The 26,241-nt window shown below is 50.1% G+C and overlaps 1 protein-coding gene across 1 annotated transcript; it reads right to left on the bottom strand.

Moving 5' to 3' along the window:
• Nucleotides 1–234: 234 nt before the first annotated feature.
• VTN77DRAFT_4931 (uncharacterized protein) lies at nucleotides 235–24,558 on the bottom strand (the record flags this gene model as incomplete). Its single annotated transcript, XM_069421045.1, has 11 exons — nucleotides 235–2,907; nucleotides 2,960–4,593; nucleotides 4,646–5,306; nucleotides 5,367–5,746; nucleotides 5,797–12,669; nucleotides 12,739–13,789; nucleotides 13,850–15,078; nucleotides 15,193–23,107; nucleotides 23,164–23,466; nucleotides 23,522–23,938; nucleotides 24,001–24,558. The coding sequence occupies 11 exons, from the start codon at nucleotides 24,556–24,558 to the stop codon at nucleotides 235–237; spliced, it is 23,694 nt and encodes a 7,897-aa protein (XP_069277306.1).
• Between the last annotated feature and the right edge of the window lie 1,683 nt (nucleotides 24,559–26,241).

The following is a 26,241-nucleotide window of genomic DNA, read 5'->3' as shown; positions in this document are numbered from 1 at the left end:
GAATCAGAATGAACGCCTGATCCAAGTGTCTGAAAATTTGACAATCTGAAAGGAAATTAGATGCTGGTATATGGCATAACATCAGATGAAATAAAGAAAAGTAGATCAATGCATGTCTTCAGATATCAAAAGCATGTGACAATCCAACTTCAACGTCAAAATCAATAGAATGAGGAAGTTTCTTTCTTTCTTTCTCTTTTTCTTTTCTCCTTTCTTTTCTTTTGAATATGACATCTAGTTCCTCCCCTCCCGTCGCACCATCCTCCGTGCCAAACTCAGAGCCCCCGCCCACGAGCTCGACTTGCGCGCTTTCGGTCGCAGAGATCCGCTCTCCCCCAGCGAATCCGCCGCTGTGTCTGCTTGCGACAAGGCTATCATCTTCTTCGCCGCGCTCCAATTCGACTGCACGAGCACAGCCATCTGTCCCAGCATGGTCGGGTGCTCGATCAGATCGTCCAGCCGCACCTTGAAGTCTTCTTGCTCGAGCAGCCAGGCAACCTGTGCCAAACTGACGATGTCGCCGCCGAGCTCGAAGAATGACGAGTCGAGCTTGAATGCAGGACAGTTATCGTCCTTTTCTGTCAGCACCTGCTGCCACGTGCGACTCAGGACGTCTGACAGGACGAGGATCTCCGGTCTGCTGAGACCCTTCAGCTGCGAAGATGTGAACGTCTCGTCTTCCAATTTCTTCACTGACTCTTCGATGGTCTGTGTTGGCAATGCAGAAAGCGCGGCAGGCGTGGGAAGGACCATGCCTGGGTTCGCAGTAAAACCTTCAGCAGTCTCGCAAATCATGTCCAGAACCCTCTGCGCCAGCGTCTCCGTGACAGCGCCGTTGAGAGAGAAAGAAATTGCGATCTCAACCCTGTCCCTACCCGATGGATGAGATATAATCGAGAAATCCGCCAAGTCCTCATCACTCCCGACCCCTCTAATACGGTAGTTGTTCTCACCGAGTTGCATTTCATCCTGTCGGTAGGAATTATCATGCTGGACGACGGTGCTGAAATTGGTCCAGTTAGGCCAGTCAGTGCAGTGTTTGATGATCTGCCGGAAACCAAGCGCTTCGTACGGCATGTTTGCAACCTGCTGGTCTTGGATGTAGCGAAGCAGTTCCAGCGCAGTCCAGTTCTCCCCGAACCTCACCCGGACAGGAACTATATTCATGCACGGTCCGACAATTGTCTCAACCCCCGGAATTCCTTCCGTGTTTCTGCCGCTGATCGTGTGGCCAAAAACGACATCCGAGCTGGCCGTGATTCTGGCCAGTGTCAGAGCCCAGGCTGCTTTGATGACAGTTGCGGTGGTAATATTTCCATGTGCCATAGACGGCAGCCGCGCGGTCTTTTTAAGGACTTTCGGAGTAGCACCTGTCGACTTGCGGTAGTTGGGACCCTGTCGAGAAACAATCTCCGTCATGCGGGAGCCTTGCAGCAGCGCCCTCCAGTGCTCATAGTGCTCAGAAGTCACCGTTCTTGCAGATGCCCGCACGTAGTTTGCAAAGGATGGCGTCGACGGAATTGGCCCCCCTTCGTAGCCAGCTTTGATGGCCGACAAGATCTTCGGTAGACACACCCCATCGTACTGCGCATGCGACAGCCGGATCAATATGCGGTGGCGGTCCGTATTCTTCTCTTTCACGACAATGAATTGGACGAACGGCTCGCCCTGCCCGGGACATTGTTCATAATCCCGCTGCTGCAACATAGCAGTAAACTCGTCGAGACCATCGTCAGTCTCGTAAACGAGAAATTCCGGGCGGACTTTGCGAAGAATCACTTGCAGGAAACGACCCTTTGAAGAGACAAATACCGTGCGCAGGATGTCAAAGGCATGAACAACGCGGAAGCAGCTCTGTTTGAGACGTCGGAAATCCAGAGGGCCGCTTCCTTCCAGGCAGAAGTAATTCAACATCCATCGAGAATCCAAGAGGGCTCCAGTAATCGCCAGCGCTTGGAAGTCGGTGACTGGAAGCACATCATCGATACCGCCCTTGAACACGCCAATTTTAGGGCAGATGTACTTCTGGAGAAACGTGTCATCAATATTGGCAGCCTTCATAAGAGCGAACCTCTCATAGAGGTCACTGCCAGCATGAGCGGACAGACGCCGTTCGCTGAGTCCATTGATGTCGCCGTCGATCGAATACCCGCTTAATCTACTAGCAATCTGAATAATGGCAGCCATCTCCTCGAACACGGGATTCCGGAATACATCAGCAACGGTCAAGATCAAGCCTTCATCCCGTGCATCTGCGACTAGATTCATAGCGGTGATACTGTCTCCGCCTAACTCAAAGAAGCTATCACTTTTAGTGATAGAGTCTGGAGACACGCCCAGCCTCTGACTCCAGAGGCGCAACAGCTTTTGCTCGAGAGTAGCGCGTCGCCCACGTTCCTTAATTTGCGGGGCAACAGGATCATCCTCGACACGTTCTTTGAAAATATCTTCCGATGCATTCGAAGAAACTTCTGATACAGAGACTTGGCCTTGTATTTCTCTGTTCAGATTGCGGTCGACGATATCCGCTGTCGGTTTGCGACTGTTGGACGGCAATTCGGATATATCCATCTTAAACATCTGCTTGATGATCGTCTGAACCCGCTCATCTATAAGACTTTGTAGAGCCGGGTGCTTCTCCAAAAGCTGGCGGGCTTCATCGTCTTCATGCTTAGACACATCCTGATTTGAAATCCACTGCTGTTTCTCAACACGAGTACTCGTGACAGTTTTCTCCAGATCCAGACGGGATACTGTCTCTGCCGGGTCTTGTACGAATGCCGTCAAGGCTCTTGCCAAGGTAGCGGCAAGGGTAGACGCCTCCTCCTCAGACAACATGTCTGTCCAGTACCGGAACATGACCCCTTCATCGTTCCGAGCGGTTTCAATATTGAGGGTCACAGCATACTACACAAAATTGTTCAGCTTGAGATGTGAAACAGAAATGCGGATTACTTACCTCGCTTGGATCATGGGCGGTTTGCGTTACGAAAACCAACGACGAGTCTTCAGAGTCGCTGGAACGAGAGTGGTTCTGGATCGAAAGGGCGGTGTTGAACAACTGCTTGCCGTGCAATCCAAGTTCGTGTTGAACCTGAGCCAAAGAGCATCGCTGGTAAGGAATGCCGTTCAAGTAATCACTTTGTATCTTGCTAGGAATTTCGGCAAGCAGCTGGGAAGGGGCGAATCTGACGCGGCAGCATAACATGTTGATGAACACGCCGATGGTATCCTGAATTCCATTGACAGGAGCGTCGCGTCCTGCAGACAGATATCCAAAGCACACATCGTCGGAGCCTGTGTACTTCCGAAGAACCAAGGCCCATGCAGCTTGGACAACATTAGCCAGGGTTACCCCAGTCTTCTCACAGTATTGCTGCAAGTCCGACCACTGATCGAACGCCATCTTTAGAGACGCCAGACCGCGTTCATCCGTGGGATTCGCATTAAGACGAGGTAAATGACACGAGCGGACATCTGCCAAGTATCGTTTCCAGAATGCGATAGCCGCACTTGGAGATTGACTTCTAATGAATCGGATATAATTGCTGTAAAGTGGCCCACGGCCCTCTGGAAGCCGCCCGTCGTAGGCAAGCGCGAGATCCCGCATCAAGATAGGAGTAGATCCACCATCTATGACCGCATGATTCATTTCAAACTTGATCAGAACTCTTCCGGTCAACGTGGTGCAAATAGTAATCTGGTGCGGCAGTGGCTGCTTCCTTTTGACGTTGTTCTCATGCAGCTTGATCGAATGCAGTTTGGCGACAGCCTCAGAGTCATCACATTCCACGCGGATAATACCGCTGTCCACTTTCTTGAGAACGACCTGATCGAAGGCACCACCTCTGTAGACACTGTTCACGAACGTCGTTCTTAGCGCAGCATGCCGGTCGACCACCTTTTGCCATGCTTCAATGAGCCGCTGCGGGCTAATATCAACACTTGAATTCGCAACTTTGATCTCAAATATGGCATTGAAGAGATAGTTGTTCCGATCCCGAAGCTGACTGAGTAAGATCCCCTCCTGCGTAGGAGTGCAAGGATAGATATCCTCGACCTGATCCCGGTGCGTGATCCCAGCTTCGGGGAAAGCTTCCTTGACCAGCCTCCTTAATCCTTCGTACGTGATCGGCAGCAAAGGATAGTCGCTGAGAGTTGGTTCTGCAGCGCAACGCCGTAGGCGTATCACGATCTCTTCAAGAGTCCACTTGCATTCAGAAACCCAACGACGGATGTCATTCAGGCGTTGCATGCGACGGTTGTACATGAAAGAGAACTGGAGCTTGCCGTGCACTACAACTGCGGAGATTTCAAATAGAGCAAGTCGGACGGTATCAGGGCCCATGTCTCCCGCCGTCAGGGCGTCTGCACTTTCTGTTACCAAGTCCACATTCTGGAAGAGAGAATCGTCACGCTCGAGCTGCTGCATAGCTCCCAGGTAATTGAATAGTATTTCCATGGGTACATCGGAACCTGCAAACTGAGACCGTCCATTCGACGCCAGGAAGCGATGTGGAAGATACCGTCGCCCGTTGTCAGCTATACTTCGTCTAGTGTCTTTGACCCGCCGGAGGGTATCCAGAACATCATCTTCAGGACAAAATTAGCATGTCCAGTAAAAAGGGCGTTTTTAGAGACATACCGGATTCTAATGTCACCTGCAAAGGTGATATGTTGGTAAACCAGCCGACCGTTCTAGAGGGGTCAATATCGGAATCCCAGGGCTCGCGTCCGTGACCCTCATTAAATAACGTCGGTAGATATCGATCGTTAAACGTTCGACGGAATGAGTGAACTATAGCTGAGATCAGAAGGTCTATAGGTTCAGTCCGGAGGGCGTCGTGGCAAGTGGTCATAGTGGATGTCGTCATCCCTTCATCTAACACGAATGACTCGTACTCGACTTCGCTGTAGGAATTTGGTACATTGTCCATCCCCCAGTAACCGATGTTGGCAGGGATGACTTGGAACGGCAGCTTGCCTCCATCGACATCACGTTTGATGTGCTCTTCTTGCAAAGCACACCAAGTCTGGAAGGACAGTGGTTTGTCGCCTGGGAGTGAGCCAGTCTCGAGAATGTCCTGGAGATCCTGAATGATGACACGCCAAGATACCATGTCGACGCAAAGATGATGGGCAACCAAGAACAAGAACTGTTCTTTGTTTCGAGTCTCGAAAAGATCTGCCGCGAATACTGGCCCGTTCTGGATGTCTAGACTCTCTTGGCTTTTGCCAATTAGGCGAGGCGCCTCACGGGTACTATCCACGTGGTGAACTTGGAAGCGGTAGGAAGAGTTGGCATCCTGGAAATAAGGTGTTAGCCGTTGCGTCTTGAAGAGAGGCTGGGATTCTCAGATACGTACGCTTGTGAAACGCTGCTCCCAGCGTCCATCTTTATTCATACCAAAGCGTGCCCTAAGCATTGAATGCTGATTAACGACTGTTCTGATCGCAGATTCCAGAGACTCCGGTTTAATATATCGAGACAAACGGAGGGTGAAGCTCTGGTTGAAACGACTGCGCCCCTGGTACCCCTTCGCGGCTTGGAAATACAGTTGTTGAATAGGGTACAGGCCGAAAGGTTCATCCACTTTCTCTTCGTGCTGAACAGAGACAAGACCGGATTCAACAGTGCGTGCTAACTGCACAATCGACTCGCTTCTCAGAACATCGTGAAGGGACAACTTCATTTTTTGTCGTCGGCTTCGGGACACAACAGCCATAGCGGTTATACTGTCGCCGCCTGAATCTCAGTCAGCACCGCAAACGTTTTTGAAGTATCGAAAAGCTCACCTAGACTTAGGAACGACTGATTCAGTTTGACTTTCTCGCGCGGAACGTTGAGAACCTGAGCCCATATCTCCTGCAGCATGGATGCCACACCAGTGGCTTCCATATTGGATTCATCGTTTTCGACCGCTCCCACAATCTGCCGATATGTTTCCTCGGGAATGTCCTCGACCCAACATTGAACCTTCTTTCTGTCAAGCTTGCCAGAAACTAGCATTGGAAGGTGTTTAACGACTGCCCAAGCTTGGGGGACCATATAGGACGGCAGCTGTGTTGAAAGACGATTTCGGATCTCGGCCAGCTCAGAATCGACTCGGGCGTCCTTGTTCACCAACTCACATGCTCCGGCTGAGAGGACGGTATACTCTGCAGACAGGCTATTCAGGGACAAGACTGAGATCAGTCGTTCCTGGAAGAAACCCGTCTTAGGCATCAAGACAATGACATGGCGAACGCGAGGATCTGTGTCTAGACGGTGTTCAATCTCTCCGAGATCCATGCGCTGACCGTGGAGTTTGACTTGGTTGTCTTTGCGTCCAACATATTCGAGCGAACCTTCAGGATTATACTTGACAAGATCTCCAGTCTTGTGGATCCTTCGCGGAGCTGAAGTAGGAGACGGGAAAGTCGCTGCCCAAGCAGGGTTCTCAACAAATGCTGCAGTGGTCTTAAGCACGTCGTTGAGATAGCCTCGTGCCAGAGTTGGCCCTTCCAGGGCCAGCTCACCAACGGTGCCCAAAGGACAGAGCTGATCATGATCTTCAGGATCCACAACCCAGGTAAGAGTAGGAGATATGCCGTAACCGATGCATGATGGTTTCTCGCTCGAGACGTTCGCATTGACAGTCGCAACAACTGACGCCTCAGACGGACCGTAGGCATTTATTACTTCGACATGGCCGGTCCACCTTGCAATGACTTCAGGAGACATGGCCTCGCCACCGCACACAAGGACCTTTAGACAAGGGACAGTAGCAGGATCAATGAGGTTTGCGACGGAAGGTGTCAACAAGGTCCACGAGACATGCATTCGACAAATTGCCCCTGAAATGTCTCTGAGACGTTCTTCTTCGCTAGGTACGCATACACAGCCCCCAGTCGTTAAGGTCGTGAAGATTTCCATGAGTGCAGCGTCGAAACTTAGAGATGCAAATTGAAGGACTCGGGACGTTGAATTCATCTTCATGGCGGGTCCAAAGGCCATAGAACTGCTGACGAACGCCCGATGCTCAATAGTGATTCCCTTCGCGCGACCAGTGCTTCCCGAGGTGAAGATAGCGTAGGCTGCATTGGAACTCGTTGCAGAATTTGTATGACGAGAACGTCCGCTGATGGACTGCAGACTCTTAATCATACCTTCATCAATCGGCACAGCCTTTTGGACAATACCAGAATAGCGGTCGCTGTAGTTCGGTGAGTGGAGAATGACATTGGCGTCGAGCTCTTTCACAATCTCCTGATGTCGTGATAATGGGTGGCTAGGGTCAAGCGGAACAACAGCTCCCCCAGCAATCAATACACCCATCATCGTGACAATGGTCCACGCAGACTTATCGAGACACAGCGGGACAAACACTTCTGGGCCAACTCCGAGAGAGCGCAGATGCATGGCAAGCCTAGAAGCGTATTCGTTCAACTCACTATACGTGAGTTCTCCATCCCAAGCACAAACTGCTGGAGCTCCGGGTTGAGATAGACATCTCTGCTGGAAAATCTCGTGGATGCATTGCTCAATGCACTGCGGCCTTCGTATATTCCACAAAGAGATCTCTTCTTTGTCTTCTGGGCTGATCATATCAACCTTATCGAGCTGTCGACTGTCAGACTCTGTGACGGCGCTAAGTTGTCGCAGCACATAGGAGAATTGTTGAAGCAATCTTTCGACCTCCCAGCCAGAAATAACTCCCTCATCATAGTGGACACTGTTTTCAATTTGGGTATTGGAAACTTTGCATTCCACAACAAGCGGGTACGTGAAGAAGTTTTTCATTTGCGCGTCATTTTGAGCTTGCCAGAGTTCGTCATTTGCCTCGTCTTCCGCCGTCTGTACGATCAACAAATTCTGGAAGTCACATGCAAGAGCGGCATCCTCGCTGAGTCTCCTTATGTGCTGCAATCCCGAGTGCTGGTGAGGTATCATCTCAGTTGAGATTCGCTGGACCTCCGCCAAGTAGTCAGTTATCTTCGCCTGGGGGTTGACTTGGATTCGAGTTGGAACAGTCGTCAAGATTGGGCCCGCTATTTCAGTGATACCAGACACATCAACATTCCTCCCGGTGAGCGTTTCACCAAAGCAGACGTCATTAGACCGGGTACGGTTTGCCACTACAAGAGCCCAGGCTGCTCTGATCAAAGCCGGAGTTGTCAGGTTAAGACTGAATATACTCTGGGATATCTCTGTGGCGCCGCAAAGTGTCTTCGTATCATGATCTTGACCCGACGACGGGCGCGAAATCTCCTGTGGGAAGGACACGGGTGATATTGCCCAGAGATATGATGCCCAAAACCTGTCAGACGCGGCAACGTCTCGCTGCTGAAGATAGTCGATAAATGTCGCATAGGATGTGTTGACCTGACCCGAAGATCTCCCGAAGTATATGTCTTCGACTCGTTTGAGAAGGATTGATAGACCCCATCCGTCGTAAAGCGCATGGTGTATTGACCAGACGAAATGGTATGCACTCGAGTCCTTTTCTTGAACGAGTGTGTACCGAGTTAGCAAGCCGCCTTCATGTTCCGGTACCCTGGTTGTCTCTTCTGCGATCTCCTCAAGGCTTTCTGCGGTGTGCCAGGTAATGGGCTGCTCCCTGAGGACTACCTGAAGGAAATTAGCAGAAGCAGTGTGCACAATTCGAGTCCGCAAAATGTCGAATTTGTCAACAAGCTGTTGCCACGCGGCTTTAAATTTCGGGATGTCCACTCCATTGGAAAGTCGGAGCACATTCTGAGCAACGTATGCTCCAGGCTGCTTGATCGAAAGGGTGATAAGGCCTTCTTGCAAAGGACTGCAAGGGTATATATCGGCCACCATCCCCGGGTCAATGCGGCATTGAGTCGAAACTTCGTTAATGATCAGGTCTATTGGCTCTGCTGCTTTCAACAAGCTGAACGGCTCTAGTTGAGACTGGCCCTTTTCCTTGAACGACCCACATTTTCCAGCCATATCTTTGAGAACTGGACAGCGAAAGATATCGACTACGCTTAGTTCGATTCCACGAGAGCGCGCCAGTCCCACAAGTTTCATGGCAGTTATTGAATCACCCCCAAGCTTGAAGAAACTATCGTCGATGCCGATCGAACTGCTGGGAATGTTTAGGACGGCCTCCCATAGACTCTGAAGGGCCTGCTCCATCTTGTCTCTCGGGGTTTCTCGCTTGACTGAATTGGACAAAGTATATGACTTCAGAGAATCCATAGACAATGCTTGAACCTCTCCATGGAGCTTCCGGCGATCCAACTTTCCCGAACTTGTGCATGGCAGGCTGGAAACAGGGAAAAATAGCTGGGGTATCATATATGATGGCAACACCCCAGAGAGAGACTTCTCCAACGTCCTCACCGTATCATGGATTGTCTCGCTCATTGGTAGTAACAGTTGGTCACGATGTGTAGAGCGACCAAGGCCGCCTTGCGTGTCGTCGTTGATCTGAGCCGTAAAGAACATGGCCAGTTTCTTCGCATAAGATTTCGTTCCGGCAGCAACCAAATCTACCGCTAAATGTGTGTGCTCCGGCAAATACCGTCCACATTGATATTCAATCTCTCCGAGTTCGATGCGCTGGCCATTGAGCTTGATTTGCATATCCATACGCGCCACGTAGCTCAGTGTGCCATCTGGATTGTAATGAACGAGATCGCCAGTGCGGTACATGCGTGCGCCCTGCTTGACAAGGCCTCGCAAGCCGTCATGCTTAGTCCACTGGGGATCCTGGATGAAAACTTCGCTCGTCTTCTTTTCGTTGTTGAGATACCCACGCGCAACTGTAGGGCCCTCAATGACCAGCTCCCCAATCGCACCAACTGGTACAAGACGATCAGTACCCAGAGGATCTACGATCCAGGATCGACCGCCGAGAGCTTTTCCAATCGTTGCGGGGTCTGTATCAAGAATTTCTCCGTTCATATTGACCTTAGTGCAGCCTGCACAAACCACCGAACATTCAGTCGGCCCGTAGGCGTCGATGAGACAACGGGATTTCCATCTTTCGATATTGCCTTGTGTCAATTTTTCACCTCCCAAAGTAAGAACCTTGACCGTAGGCACGTGTTCTGGCTTCAGGGTATTTACGACGGAGGGTGTCATGAACAGCCAATTGACGTTCATCCTTCTGATCGCTCCTTGTATGTCATTCATGCGTTCCTCGTCACTCGGCACGCAAACACAACCACCCATAATCAGGGTCGTAAGAGTCTCCATGATACTTGCGTCGAAAGTGTAAGACGCGAATTGAAAGACACGAGAATTTGAATTGACGTGGAATGCTTCGCCATGCGCGAGGGCACTTGTGCAATATGCAGCATGCTCAATGACTGTTCCTTTGGGCTTGCCCGTGGAGCCGGAAGTATAAATGATATACGCGGCATTGGAAGGGTTCGCTGATGCTGACAAAGTCACAGAACGATGGGGTAATTGAGAGACTGTGTTTCCGTCGACAATGACTGCCGTCTTAGAAATCCGGGAAACTTTGTCATATTGCTGCGCTGAGCAGACGACAATATCAGCCCCAACGTCATCGATCAGATTCCGCAGTCGATCCTCAGGGTGCGAAGGGTCCAGTGAAACGAAAGCTCCCCCTGCTTTCATCACAGCGACTTGAGCAACGATAGCCCACGCAGACTTCTCAAAGCACAGGGGAACAAACACCTCGGGGCCCACTCCGTATTGTTGGAGACGACTAGCAAGCCGACTCGATACCGCATTAAGTTCCTTATAAGTGAAGCTTGCATCCCAACCGTGGATGGCTGGAGAAATTGGCTGACGAAGACCATGTTCTTCTATGATTACGTGGATGCACTTCTCGACCCTATTAGTCGCCATGTGATTCCACTCGCGCACTTTGTGGCAGCTGAGGGGCCCAAAGAAGTCGATGTCTTTGATTCTCAAACCAGGGCGTCTGCTCTGGACCAATCCATACAAGACGTGCTCAAACACATCGGCAACGTGCTCAACCTGCTCTTTGGACAGGTAGTCCATCCAGAAGCTGAAGTGGACTTCTGTGGATTGGTCCGACATTTCGACATTAACAGCAAGCTTATACTCGCTCGGGTCGTGAGAATCGAATGACTCAAATGAGATGGCAGGGAGAGCGTCTCCTTCAATGCGCCGCCGTCTCTGGAACGTAAAAGCCGTATTGAACAACGATGTCTCCGAGAGACCCAGCTCGTGCTGCACCTCAGCTAGTGAGACTGACTGATGCTCCATGCTCCGGATAAAGTCCTCTTGCGTTTTCTTCAGCGCCTCTTCCAGCAGAAGATCATCCTTCAGATCAATTCTAAACGTCAGCATGTTGATGAATGCTCCAACAGCGTCTTGGATGCCTTTGACAGGAACATCACGTCCGGAGGAGAGATAGCCAAAGCATATCTCATCAGAGCCCGTGTAGCACCGTAGAACTAAGCCCCAAACAAGCTGTAGTAGATTCGAAATTGTCACGCCAGCTCGTTTGCAGAATTCTTGGATCTCAGACGTTTGCTTTAGAACTAGGATCTGAGAGCCCAGCTTTTTCTCGCTCTGTCGTGCATCCAACAATGATGGGAATAGACAAGGCTCAGTTCCCGCAAGGTACTCTTTCCAATAGAGTGCTCCTCTCTCTTTTGGAACGGACTGTAAATGTGCGATGAAATCACTGTAGAGAGGACTTTCCGAGTCGTCCGGAGCGACATTCATGTAAGCACGAGACAGATCTCGTAGGATAATGGGCATGGAGGAACCGTCAGAAATGGCATTAGTAATGTCGAGTCTGCAAAATACCCTTCCAGACTTAGTCTTGCAAAGAACGAGGCGATAAGGTGGTTTCCCATCTCGGTAGTTCAGAACTTCGATTTCTGACAGAGTTTTCCGGGCATCCGTGTCATCACATTTATATGTGAGTATCCGTCCTTTGGCCGACTTGAACACGACTTGATCCATCAACGAAGACTCGTGAATGCCGTCGATGAAAATTGTTCTTAATGTTGGATGCCGCCGTATGACTGTTTGCCAAGCATCTGCTAGCCGTTGCAGATCAATTGAATGGTCTTCTTGTGGCGATCGAACCTCGAAGATGGATCGATAGCTGTAAGTTTTGGGGTCTTTGAGCTGACTGAGCAATATTCCTTGTTGCATCGGAGAGCACGGATAGACATCCTCAACTTCATCCAAAGAAGAGATGCCAACATTGAGCAAGTTCTGCTTAAGCTTATCAAGACCATTGTATGACAGTGGCAAAAGAGGGAAATCGCTCAGACTTCGCTCGGGTTGGCGGCCTTTCAGACTGGCAACGGCCTCGCAGAGCAGATCTCGACAGTCGACAGCCCATCTCCGTATGCTGGTTTGCCTTTTCATAAATTTGTTATAAGAGAACGACAAGTTCAGGCGGTTCTGAATGACTGCTGCTGAAATTTCAATAAGCGCGAACCGAGGAACACCGGGGCCGATGTCAGAACGGGAGTTCACAGATTGCCCTGTCCCGTTAACTGGTTGCAACAACTTTTCCGTCAATTCCGAACTCTGATGTTGGCCCAAGTAATTGAAAGCCATCTCCATTGGCCAGTGCTGACCAAATTTCTCATGTCCCTCCCAGGTTAGCAAACGGTATGCGAAGTAGGGCAATCCCTTGCCGGGGGTGCTCTTGCGAAGATCCTTGACCCAGGTGATGCACTTGAGCAAGTTACCATCTGTTGGAAGAAATGTTAGTGCACAATACCTGCAGAATTACATTGCGAGTGCGGAATAGTGTGTCTTACCTTGATGAACAGTATGGTCCTTTGGAAGATGCACGGGAGCCATGGTGGTGAACCAGCCGACAGTACGTGAAATGTCAATCGCTGAATCCCAAGGCTCACGGCCATGTCCCTCATTATAGATTGCCGGTGGAGTCGAGCGGTCAGGGAATACATGACAGAATGACATGAGGAGAGTAGCGAGCAGGACATCCACGAATTCGATTTGGAGAGATCCATGGCAGATGGCGAGGAGTTCACTGCTGGTAGTGGACTCAAACTCAATCTCCTCCGTCACGACATCCCCATAGTAATTAGGTCTGCCTTCCATGCCCCAATATCCCAGATCAGCTAATGGAACGTCCTCGACTGGAAGTGTTTTGATCGACTGGTTGCGCTTGGCGTTATCGGATAGGAGTCGGCACCACTTCTGGAAGGATGTTCCAGTTCGACCTGCGATGTTCTTGTGTTGGAAAATATCTTCCAAATCCTGCAAGATTATGCCCCAGGAAACGACATCAACCACCAGGTGATGTACACTGATGAAAAGCTGGAGATCCCCTTGGGAGCATTCAAATAAGCCGACGGCAAGAATTGGACCCTTGACAATGTTAAGACTTCGTTGAATGTCTTCAATCGTCTTCTCCATGTTTTGGGCTTCATAATCTTGATAAACGCGGAAAAGATACGATTTCTCGACATCCTTTGTAATGCGTTGCTTCCAGACGCCGTTTCCATCTCGAGAGAAGCGGGCACGCAGCATGGAATGCCTTTTAACCAGTTCAGAGATGGAATTCCGCACATCATCTGCAGTTATTGGCCTTGTGAGACGAAGCAACATGCTCTGGTTGAAATGTGTCCAGTTTCCTTGCATGCATCGGAAGTAAAGCTGTTGGATTGGCGAAAGATCGAATTCCTGATCGTCTTCCTCTTCATGCAGTACCTCCTCGGGACGTGTCACAAGCGAAGCAAGGTGCCGAATTGACTTGCTCGTGATGATATCCTGAACAGTGACACCCAGATTCTCCGATCGACACTTCGACATCACAGCCATAGCTGACATACTATCACCACCCTGAATTCCAATATTAGCAGTCGTCCAATTGTAAAGCTTGGGAGATCCTTGGGAACTTACGAGATGGAGGAAGGAGCGATCCAGACCGATGCTCTCGGGAGGAAGGTTCAGCACAGATGCCCAAATTGTTCGAAGACGAGCCTCAGTGTCTGTGATCTCCAAACCGATGTGGCGGTCACTGTCCTGTTGAACAGCCATTATCTGTTGATAGATATCATCATCCATAGTCTCAACAAATTGCTCTATTTGCCTTCGGTTCAATTTTCCAGATGGTAGCAGAGGTATCTTCCTCAGAATTACCCAATTCGATGGTATCATGTAAGCAGGGAGGTATTCCCTGAGCCTCTCCTGTATTCGCGGAAGAATCTCCGATGCATCCTTTGAGGTAACAACCTCGAGGCCATGGCTATTGGAAGTTGGAGTTGGTAAATCACGCAGGGATAGGACCGCCACTAGCTTCTTCGCACAGTTACCAGCCTTTGGCATAGTAACTAGAGCGTGCATAATTTTGCCATCCCCATTGAGATGGTGCTCAACTTCCTCAAGTTCAAGCCGCTGTCCGTGAAGCTTTGCCTGGTTATCCTTGCGACCGATGTATAACATCTCGCCAGAGTCTCCTGGCGCGTACTTGACCAAATCCCCTGTTTTGTACATTCTTCTTTCTGGCACGGGGGCATACGAATTACCCGTAGTCCATTTCGGGTTCTTGATAAAAACTTCAGACGTCTTCTGTTCGTTGTTAAGGTAGCCTCTCGCCAGAGTTGGCCCTTCTATCAAGAGCTCTCCAATAGCACCGATAGGGACCAGTCTGTCGTGGTTGTCTGGATCCACAATCCACGAAGTGCCAATTGCAGTTCCAATATTAGTGGGACTCGTGTCCACGGTCATGTAAGCTTTGGCTGCAGCAGCAACTGAGCATTCGCTTGGTCCGTATCCGTTGACCAGATCAACTTTCTCGGCCCAGGTAGAGACGTGGCTTGACGACATAGCTTCACCACCAAGGATTAAAGTGCGTAGACAAGGAACATCTGAGGGTTGGATCATTTGTGCCATAGATGGTGTCAGGAGAGCCGTATCAACCCGCATGTCGTTGATAAAATCCGCGAGTGCATTTAGACGAGCAGTTTCATCTGGGACACAGACACAGCCGCCCATGATCAATACTGTTAGGATCTCAACCAGACTGGCGTCGAATGTGTAAGATGCGAACTGCAAAAATCGACATTTTGGCCTGACTAGAAGAGCCTGCGCGTGCTTGCTTGCTGCGGAACAGAAGGCGGCGTGTTCAACTGACTTTGAATTAGCAGATATTACCTACCAAAGGAAGGCATTGCATTGACATGGGCATATTAAAGGGAATACACCTGATCACAATAAGTTTCAAGGAGGAATAAGTTGCATACCTATGCATCCCTTGGGCTTTCCAGTAGTACCCGACGTGAAGATGGCATACGCTGTGGCCTTTGTGCTGCACGAACGAGGAGGAAATTTCTTAAACGGGAGGGCTTTGAGCATCTGAAGATCAACGGCTAGAGCATGAGCTGCAACCTCTCTGCAAAGAGGTATGTAATGAGGTGAACATAGGATAAGCTTGGCGTCAAGATCAGTGACGATCTCTCGGAGACGAGATGTGGGATGTTGCGGGTCAAGGGGAGCGAATGCACATCCGGCTTTCAAGATCGCTAACATTGAGACCACAGTAAATGCCGACTTCTCGAAGCACACTGGTATAAAAGTTTCGGCCTTGAGGCTGACTAGTTCGTGAATGCGGTGCGCCAAAGACGTCGATAATTGGTCAAGTTCTCGATAAGTAAATGTAGCATCCCATGAGCAAACTGCCATGTCATCGGGATGCGCCCGTGTCTTGTCATCAATCATGTCGTGAATGCACCTGTCAACAACTTTCAAGGAGTCCGCGTTCCATCTCTGTATTGTTGTCAAATCTTCCACACCAACCAGTTCCATTTGGCCGACTTTTTCTTCTGCATTGGCCTGAGAGCATAGATTTGTGAGTAATGTTTCGAATTGAGAGAGTACCCTTGCGAGTTGAGATGTTGGGATGAGGTTCTCATCATAATGAGCTTGAACTTCCATCTGCCCATCCTTTATTGTGCATGAGACATTCAACGGATATGTGAAGAAATTGGATCCTCCAGAGTTCCCGCTCAAGAGCTTCAAAAAACCCCCAGTTATGTCGTCAGCATCATGTTCAATCGCTAACAAGTTCTGGAAATCACAAGCTATTTTGGCATCTTGACTGAGCTTCATGATGTTCTGGAGACCGGAGAATTGGTAAGGAATGATGGCAGCCGCTTGACCTTGAACATCTCGTAAAAATTCGGCGACGTTGAGATCCCGGTTAATCCGAATTCTCATCGGTACTGTTGCTAGGGCTGGTCCGATCATGCCAGAAATTCCAGGCAGTGGAGCATCACGACCCGTGAGGATTTCACCGAAGACGACATCATCAGAGTAGGAATACACAGAGATGGTCAACGCCCATGCCGCGCGTATGATAGATGGTACAGTGACTTCCAGTCCCGAAGCTGCAGGCAGTCGTAGTGTTCGCGAGAACTGGCTTGTTGGTGAGGGCTTATAGGATGTGCCGAGAGACGGCGGGAACTTTGTAGTCGTTATATCCTCCAGTCTTTCTCGCCAGAACGCATTGGACTGCTCGGGATCTATGCCGGCTAGGTACTTGACGAATTGAGGGTAACGACATCCAGGTTCTCCGTCGGACTTCTTTGCTTGGTCATAGCACGACTCCACTTTGCTGAGAAGCGTAGGCAGACTCCATCCGTCGTACACTGCATGATGAGCAGTCCAAACGAAACACGGGGAATTTGTACCTTCCCCGACAATTGTATACCGACTAAGAACTCCTCCGTTGGCCGAGGGTAATTGCCGCTGGGTTTCCGGAATGGCTGCAACATCATCTGCTGACTCCCACAGGAGCGGCTCTCGGACCACGACCTGAAGGAAACCATGCGTCTCTGAATGAATGATTCTTGTCCTTAGGATAACTTCAGATTCTGAAGCCTTCTGCCATGCAGCTTCAAACTTGCGAATATTGGTATCAGGCGATAGTGCGTAAATGTTCTGTGTCACATATGATCCAGGCTGCTTGCTAGAAAGCGCGATGAGTCCCTCCTGGAGTGGAGTGCATGGGTAGACGTCTTCAATCGCATCTGTAGAAATTTGACAAATCGAAGCGATCTCACTCTTGAGTTCAGATACAGAAATATCTGGGCTCAGCAGAGAGAATGGTTCGACAGAGCCACCAAACTCGTCTGCTAGTGTTGCCGACGACAAACCAGATATGCTTCGCGCCATTTCGGAAAGTCTGGGAGCTTTAAAGATATCTGCAACACTGAGACTGTAGCCCTCCTGACGAGCAGAAGTTACGAGCCTCATAGCAGCTATAGAATCCCCACCGTGTCGGAAGAACGTGTCTTCAGCACTAATGGTACTGGCGTCAATTCCCAACACGGAGGCCCATAAAGCTCGTAAGACCTTCTCAGGCTGGGTGGAGGGGGCTCGCCCACTTTGGCCACCAAGTCTGTAAGCAGATGCGTCTTCTTCCAAGATACTCTCTGCCAGGGTCCGTAACATTCGACGATTGAGTTTCCCAGAAGAGGTCAGCGGCATAGACAAGACCGGTATGTACAGACTGGGAACCATATACGCCGGTAACGAGGAAGCCAGAGAAGTCTGCAAAGTCATCGCAAGCGACTGGAACGGTTCCGACATTGGCATGATGATGCGTTCCCCATCTCCTGCAGAACCAGAACCATCTGGCTTGAGACATAGAAAAGCAACCAACGCTTTTCTGCTTTTTTGATTCCGACTGATTACCAGATCCACAGCGCACTGGCTTTCCGAGGATAAGGTCGCCTTGATACGATGCTCAATCTCCCCTAGCTCGATACGTTGCCCGTTCAATTTGACTTGCGTGTCCTTTCTGCCCAGATATACCAGCGATCCATCGGAATTATATCGCACCAAGTCGCCAGTCTTGTACATTCTCCTTTTCGTCTTCGCGGTCTCAGCGTTAGTCAAATCGTCGCATGGGAGCTTGGATATGAACGCGGGATCCTCGATGAAGTTCTGTTGCGTCTTCTCCGTATCATTCAAATAACCTCTTGCAAGAATTGGTCCCTCGACCAGCAATTCGCCCACGCAGCCAACGGGAAGGAGAAGGTTATGATTTGCAGGATCGACGATCCATGAGACACTTCCAACGCTGCGGCCAATATTCGTGACATCACCCGAGTCCCCAACATTAGGGTTATGGGCACAGTTAATTGAGCATTCGGTTGGTCCGTATATGTTTTGGAGTCGAAGGACCTTTCCCCAAGTGTCTCTGATTTCTTTTGTGGGAGCTTCGCCACCAATTGCGAGTCCCTTCAGCTTCGGAACATCTGATGGATGGAAGAATGCCGCCACAGTTGCTGTCAAATCCGTGAAGTTCACATCCAATTCATTCATAGCTTTCGCCAGGTTATTCATCCGGTCGTGTTCTGAGGGAACGCACACACAACCCCCTCTCATAAGAGTCGTGAAAATTTCTTCCAAACTGTTGTCGAAGGAATACGATGCGAACTGTAAGAATCGAGTATCGGGGCCCACCCCCAGGGCTGCGCCGTGGGCTTCAGCACTGGTCACAAGGCCGTGATGCTCAAGGACGACGCCTTTGGGCTTTCCAGTACTGCCGGATGTAAAGATAATGAATGCCGTATTGGAGGGTTGCACTGCGGTAGACACCAACTCGCCGCCCTCCGGGAGATTGCTTAGGAAAGAATCATCAACAGATATGACATAAGGAACGACATCGTCAAGCAGACTGGCGCGGGACGGGGAAGCAAGGACAATTTGAGCGCCAGTCTCAAGAACTCGCAAGTCAAGAGCAGCCTTGGGGTGTCCTGCATCTAACGGGACGCAACCACCACCTGCTTTCAGAACGGCTAACATCGAGATGATCGTGTATGCCGATTTATCGAAACAGAGAGCTACAAAAGTCTCAGGGACTACGCCCAGCATGACGAGGTAGTTGGCCAATCGTGATGAGAGCTCGTCAACCTGGACATAACTGAAGTTTCCATCCCATGAGCAGATAGCGGGTGAGTCGGGGTGCATTTTGACTTGCTCCTGGAACACATCATGAATACATCGATCGATAACTGACGGCATGGCGCTGTTCCACGCTACTATTTGCTGCAAATGACTGTCGCTCACGTAGTCCAGCTGTCCCAACTGTTCCGTTGGATGAGCAATAATATTCTCAAGCGCTCTGAGGAAAGTACTGGCCATGTTTGCTGCTTGGCCATCGGAGAGACTATCTGTCCAGTAGTCTAGATCGATAACGGCGTCCTTTTCTGAAGCCTCGACATTCACGGTCACGAGATACTCGGTGGGGTCGTGTAATCCCGCGAATTCAGAAAACTCAATGACCGGCTGACGGTGACGTTCAGGAGGCGGGAGCTTCCTGTATGAAAAGCAAGTATTGAACAGAGCAGTTCCCGATAGCCCCAAAGCGTGCTGAACATCCGCAAGGGAAGTATGCTTGAATGGGAGGCTCTTCACATAGTCTTCCTGGATCCGCTCCAGGACTTGCCTAACCAGACTGTCCGAGGGCATGTTTACACGGCAAGCGAGTATGTTGATCATCGGCCCAACCGCATCCTCAACTTTATCCACTGGAACATCCCTCTCAGATAGCAGATAGCCAAAGCATACCTCCTCGGAGCCAGTGTAGCAACGAAGAGTAAGAGCCCAAGCACCGTGGAGAGCATTTGCGACGGTCAGCCCGTACGTTTCGCATAATGATTGCAGCCGAGCAAAGTCCTTAAACTCCAACCGCAACGTTCGATACTGCCTTTCGGCAGTGAAGCCGTCATTTAGTATGGAAACATGGCAGGGCTCCATATCTGACAGGTAAGATTTCCAGTATTCAACACTGGCCTCTTGCGGCTGCATCTGGAGGTAGGAGATGAAGTTGCTGAAAAGAGGCCGCCCAGCCTGACTGAGGTTGCCGCAATACGCCAGCTCTAGGTCCCGCAAGATGATAGAAATTGACGCCCCATCCATTATCGTATGACTTATTTCTAGTCTGCAGAACACTCTGCCGGTCTCCGTTTGACAAATGGTAAATTGGTGGGCTGGCTTCCGGTCGCTGTGCACCATGAGGTGCCTGTCTAAAGTCGGCAAGACCTCATGCTCGTCGAGGCAACGCACAATCGGAGGTTGGAAATCGTATCTATGAAGCACAATCTGGCAGTATAGATCACTCGTGGCCAGGTTCTCCGCAAATACGGTTCGAAGCATTGAGTGACGGGCAACTACTTGCTGCCATGCATGCGCGAGTCGTTCAATGTCGACTTTTTGGCCATTTGCCGCTTTCACTTCGTAGGTACCATGAACCGCATAGAAAGAACTGTCCCGTGTCCTGCTGATCATGAGACCACGCTGCATGGGAGAGCAGGGATATATGTCCTCCACTTCGTCCAGCGTTCTGATTCCCATTTGAGGCAGGGTCTCGGCAGTCATTCTCGAGAGGTCCTCATAAGTCAAAGAGAGGAGCGGGAAGTCACTGATTGTCGGACGATGTTGGATCGAGGGCAATTCCTTTGCAAGTTGCCTGAGTGTTCTGCCACAGGACGTAATCCACTGTCGGATACGTTCTTGATGTCTCATAGTCCCGTTAAACGAGAATGAAAATCGAAGAGTGTCTTGAACCACGACAGCGGAAATCTCGAAAAGTCCAAATCGTGGAGTGGTTCGTCCGACGTCCGCTGCTCCACCTCCCTGGGTTGTCTCGCCAGCCAAGCCTTCGACTGGCTGGAATAGGCCTTCTGTCCTTTCCAGCTGCTGGTACCGTCCCAGATAGTTGAATGTGATCTCCATATAGCGGTATGGCTCGTTGTTCCGGCCGGTAAGTATGCTGTGCGCAAAATATGCTCTTCCGTTATCTGGAACGCGTCTGCGGTGATCTTTCACCTGTACCAATGTCTCGACTATGTCACCCAAGGCTTGAGCCTGTACGAGGACTGGGTAAATTATGGTAAACCAGCCAACCGTACGCGAGATATCGATTGAAGGATCCCAAGCTTCTCGACCGTGACCCTCATTATGGACAACTGGTGCAGAACGATCCCTGAAAGTGTGGCCAAAGGAATATATCAGTGCCGCTAGAAAGAGATCCACCGGTTCTGTTCGAAGGGCCTCGTTGCATTCAGTCAGCAGCAGTGATGTAGCAGTGGAATCAAGTTCGAAACCGTGACAAACAACATCGCCGTAGACATTGAGACGGTCTTGCATTCCCCAGTACACCAGGTCACAAAGAGGAACATTGTGCACAACATGGGCCTTTTCTAACCGATAGTTTCGGCAGTGCTCAGCCTGAAGACGGCACCAGCTCTGGAATGGCAAGGTTCCTTCAAGAAGTGCTGGCGTCTGCGGATGAAGCAATAATTCCTCCAAGTCCTCGAGGATCACTCGCCAGGAAACTAAGTCGATAACGAGATGGTGGCCAGTCATCGACAGTAGTTGACCGTCACCTTTGAGATGGAAGAGATCTATCGCCACCACAGGTCCACGCACGGCATTGAGGGAACCCTGGCTATCGGCAATGGCATCTTTTACTTCATCCAGAGTACTCAGTGTGTGGACTCTGAAGCGATACGATCTGTCTCTTTCACGGGTGATGCGTTGTTGCCATTTCATTTCAGATCTGTTGTAATGGAATCGAGCCCTCAGCATAGAGTGGCGCCAAATGATAATCTCGATTGCTTTGCGTAGATCATTCTCAGCGATTTCACGGTTGACACGGAGGAAAACGCTTTGGTTAAAATGACCCTTATCGTCGTCACGAACTTGGAAGTGGAGATCTTGTATCGGCGATAGGTCAAATGGTGTCTCCAAATCTTCGTGGTAATCGCTTCGATGGCTGACTAATTTCACGCAAGCTGCGAGTTCCCTTATGGACTTGCTGCGCAGCACTTCTTGTACCGTCACACCGATCCCCTTCATTTTGCACTGGTTCATACAAGTCATTGCTGTAATTGAATCTCCTCCCAAGCTCAGAAAACTGTGATTGAGGCTGGTTCGGCTGAGAGGGATGTTGAGAACGCGACTCCATATTTCACGCAGTTTTCTTTCCGTATCAGTCACTGCTTCCTCGATCTCTCCGGGGGCAGCTTCGGGTTCTTGAGCAGTTTGCAGCAAGAACACATCTTCCCGTATAGTCTCCACCCATCTGGCTACTGCCTTCCTATCCAGTTTTCTGGACGCAAGAACCGGCAGCGCTTCCACGCAAAGCCATATAGAGGGAACCATATACACCGGTAGCAAGGAGCTCATCCTCTCACGGATTTCTTGAACACATTTGTCTTTGTTCGGCTGATCTAGGAGCTTTAGAGAGGTTTTGTGCTGCAACACAGACTCATCAAGTAGCTTGTCAGACAGAGTTATGACAGCCACGAGCTTGTGTGCCAGATGGCCTGACTTCGGAAGCAGCACCAGTCCATGTTTGGTATTAGGATCAGCTGCAAGGTGAGATTCAATCTCTCCCAATTCAACTCGCTGACCGTGGAACTTCACTTGCGTATCCTTTCTACCGACAAAATTGAATGACCCAGAATCAGAGTTATAGCGAACCAGATCACCGGTTTTGTAGAAACGCCGGCCACTACCGCAGGGATTTTCGATTTTTGTCCACGCCGGATCGTATATAAATGACTCAGTCGTTTTCTCTGGGTTGTTCAGGTAACAACGAGCCAGTGAAGGACCTTCCAGCAGCAGCTCTCCTGTACAACCAATTGGTAGAAGGATGTCATGATCGTCTGGGTCAACGACCCAGCAACGAACTCCGACAGGGAAGCCAATGTCTTGGCAATCCGTATCCTTCGTCACTCTGGGGTTGACGACCGCTGCAACAGAGCTTTCGGTAGGACCGTAGCCATTGGCTAGCTTGATCTCAGACCATGTTTCCACATTCGCGGGAGACAGAGCCTCTCCAGCTAAGACCAGGCTTTTCAGACCTGGAACAGCGGAGGGCTGGAGGAATCGAATGAAGGATGGTGTGAGAACTGCGTGATTGACACGCATGTCATTGATCGCTTGAACAATGTTGTTCAGGCGCGCTTCCTCACTCGGTATACAGACACACGCCCCATGCATCAAGGAAGTGAGGATTTCCACAAGGCTGGCATCGAACGTGTGCGCCGCAAACTGCAGCACCCGTGAATCGGACTCGATCAGCAATGGGGACGCATGGGCCTTGGCACTAGAGCAGTATGCCCGGTGCTCGATGACAGTACCCTTGACGTGCCGGATTAGACATTGAAGCCATGTTTAAGGATCAGTGCATGTCTTACCTTAGGTTCTCCGGTTGACCCGGATGTGAAGAGGATATAAGCTGCATTGGTACCTTGTGGACGAGGTAAACAGCGTTGTCCTGTCGGTCTCGTTTGGAGAGAGGCAACCCTCTCGTCGTCAACGGCCAGAACCGCCTCCGCAACGTCTGCAAGATGAGCAGCATGTGGGGAGGAACAAAGCAGGATTTTGGCACCCACAGCCCGCACGAGAGCTTGTAATCGAGGGATTGGATGGCTGGGGTCAAGAGGAACAAATGCTCCCCCTGCCTTTAAAACTGCAAGCATAGCGACGATGTTCCATTTCTTATGCAGAAAATTAGCGAACAAGGTCCTTCAAGCCATCTCCAGGGTTAATTACCGATTTCTCGAAGCAGAGAGATACTCGTGTCTCGGGACGTACCCCGAGTTCCACGAGGTAATGAGCAAGTCTGGAGGCTACGCGATCAAGTTCCAGGAAAGTCAAGCTCCCATCCCACGCACAGACGGCCTCAGAGTCAGGCCGGAGACGGACCTGATCCTCGATAACCTCATGTACACATCTTTCCACCGTCTCTGGTATTATTGCGTTCCATTCCAGAATTTGTTTCCTGTCACGCTCGGTAATAAAGTTGAGGTCTTTGACAACGGAATTGGGCTTCGTCAAGATATTGCTGAGCATGCGGTTGTATACTTCTGCAATGTTTGAGGCGAGCGACGGAGAGATGTCTGGATGCCACCACTCTAAGAAGACGCTGAGGGAGTTGTTGAGGTACTTGGCTAGAACTCGAACCTTGCACTGGATGGATCGTCAGTGTCAATCAATTTGTGGAAATCTCGCTAGCCATAATGACAACATACCTCCTCAGGGAGAGCAATTCCAACCTGCGGTTGCACGAAGGTCACCGCAGCAGGCGCGATTGGGGAAGAACGCCGGACGCGAAGCATCACTGCCGTGTTGTAAAGGGATCGAGGACCATTGCGCGAATTGCCTGCAGCTCCAGAGAGTCCATTTTCTTCAACAAGGGGAAACTTACCTTTTGTTTGCTCGAACACTTCATTCAAAGACATGGTATCTTCGATTATGACCCTCGCGACAGATGTCCGAGAAGACGGGCCCGGTGGTTCTGGCTTTTCAGCGACAGAACCACCCATGTCCAACTCGTCATAACCGAAACACACATCCTCTGACCTGGTGTAGTAGTGCAGGACCAAAGCCCACGCCGCTCGCAGCACGCAGGAGATCGTCTTTTTGTAGTCTTCAGCAGATTTCGGGATGTCTTGCAGGTGATCGAGACTCATCCGGGACGACATGCGACGCTTGGCCGCTTGAGGTCCAGCCCGAACGCTTGAAAAGTAGCAGGCAAACGACCCCGCGCTGCTGTCGGGATCCTTGCCTCTTGAGACCTGTGCTGCCATTGTGATAGTTTTTTTTCGAACGTATTGCGTTTTTCTATACAATTTTCGACTTTGAATCAGCGCTGTTCGATATCACTTCAGTGACAGCCAATGCAAACCTACGGTAGTGATCACCGGCGACGCTTGTGATGCGACTGGGAATAATCACATGTAGTGATGGTCAATTGAACCTGACAATCCAGTTTCTGTAGTACGAATGATGACGAAGGGAAGAAAAGGGAGTGCTCAATACTGCTAAGGAATTGGAAATGATGGAAAAGTCCACCACGCTATCAAGGTGTCTACACGGAGTCTATAATGCCTTCATCTGCCTTTGCGAAATTCAGATCAATTCCTTTAATCGTCACCAGATCGCCAGGGGGAAAAATCAGCTGAATGCCCGGAACAAAAACAGCCGCAGGGTCGGATAGATAGAGCGAGATTTGTCAAAGGCTGAAAGCACGAACGCCACTATTCTCAGACTATGCTTCCACACACTCGGCGGCTCGGCCAATATTGAAACGAGATCCCCGAAGAAAAAAATTGCCGGCCACTGCCGGCTGTCACCTGAGACATTTTTGTCGATACGGATGGGTAAGCTGGCTACCATCGTCCAGAGGAGGAGCGACCTCTCTGAGTCGTTCTAGCCGGGAAATCCGAAGACAATCGGCTCAGTATCCCGCCGGGATCTCAAGTTTTCGATGATATTCGCTTTATTGTCACGTACATGTACATCATACAGTAGTTTGAAGTTAACAAGAATTGACTTTCAGGATCTCCAGGGATGCTGCAAGGCCCCCCCGTAAGGCGACGCCACGCGGCCCCACGGGATGGCAGTCTACCAGTCCCTCCGCACAGAAATTCGCATTTTAGGCTTATTTATTGCCTAGTCTCTCGTTAGCTACCTGGGGATCAGCTTAGATTAGGTAGGTAAACTGCATTAAGGCCCGCGGTTATTTTTGGTCCCACCCTTGTCCCTGGTAAGGAGTAGGCGAAAGCCGAGACCATCTGCGGCTGCTGCAGATGGGATGTCGTTTAGTAATGATAATAATAAATAATAAATATCACATACCTTAACCGAGCAAATAGTGACCTAGGAAATGGTTAGTTTCTCAATCTGCAGTTTTACCTTTTGGTTTTGGTCAGTTCTGTGCAAACCCATTCGAGTGCCTGTCGCTTGGGATTTCCACTTCGGTGGCCTCGCGATTCAGGCGATTTCCCTTTTTGTCTACATATCCTTACAAGGGGTACCGCGCCATAAGGCGGTCTAGAGTCGACTGACATATGTCATCTTTCGTAAGTTCGTCCACCCTTTCTGCTTCTGTTATTGGTCCCCATTCGTTATTTTTTTTTACTTTCCCGCGACATAAATGCGAAGTCAATCTGATAATAGTGTCAGCCTCGTAACGTTAGTCATAACCTCAGTCTCATGACTACTGAGTAGAATCAGCCGGACTACGGGTTCCAGTTTCGTGCGGTGAGTCAAAATTCAGTTCACGTTCGATGCGAGGGAGTTCGCATCCCCAGACTTTGGCGGCGGTGAGAAATCAGTCTCTGATCTGGGGTACCTGTCATGTGGTAGCAGGCCATTGGACGCTTGCTGCAGGAGCTATGGCATGATAGATGCTAAACATCGGATGATCAGAACAAACAGAGGCATTGTAGGACCCATGAGACATAACCAACGACTCATCATGAAAGCTG

This window comes from Rasamsonia byssochlamydoides, assembly GCF_041956645.1.
Source record: "Rasamsonia byssochlamydoides strain NRRL 3658 unplaced genomic scaffold VTN77scaffold_35, whole genome shotgun sequence".
NCBI classification, from domain to species: Eukaryota; Fungi; Ascomycota; class Eurotiomycetes; order Eurotiales; family Trichocomaceae; genus Rasamsonia; species Rasamsonia byssochlamydoides.
This window is presented reverse-complemented; position numbering and strand designations above follow the sequence as displayed.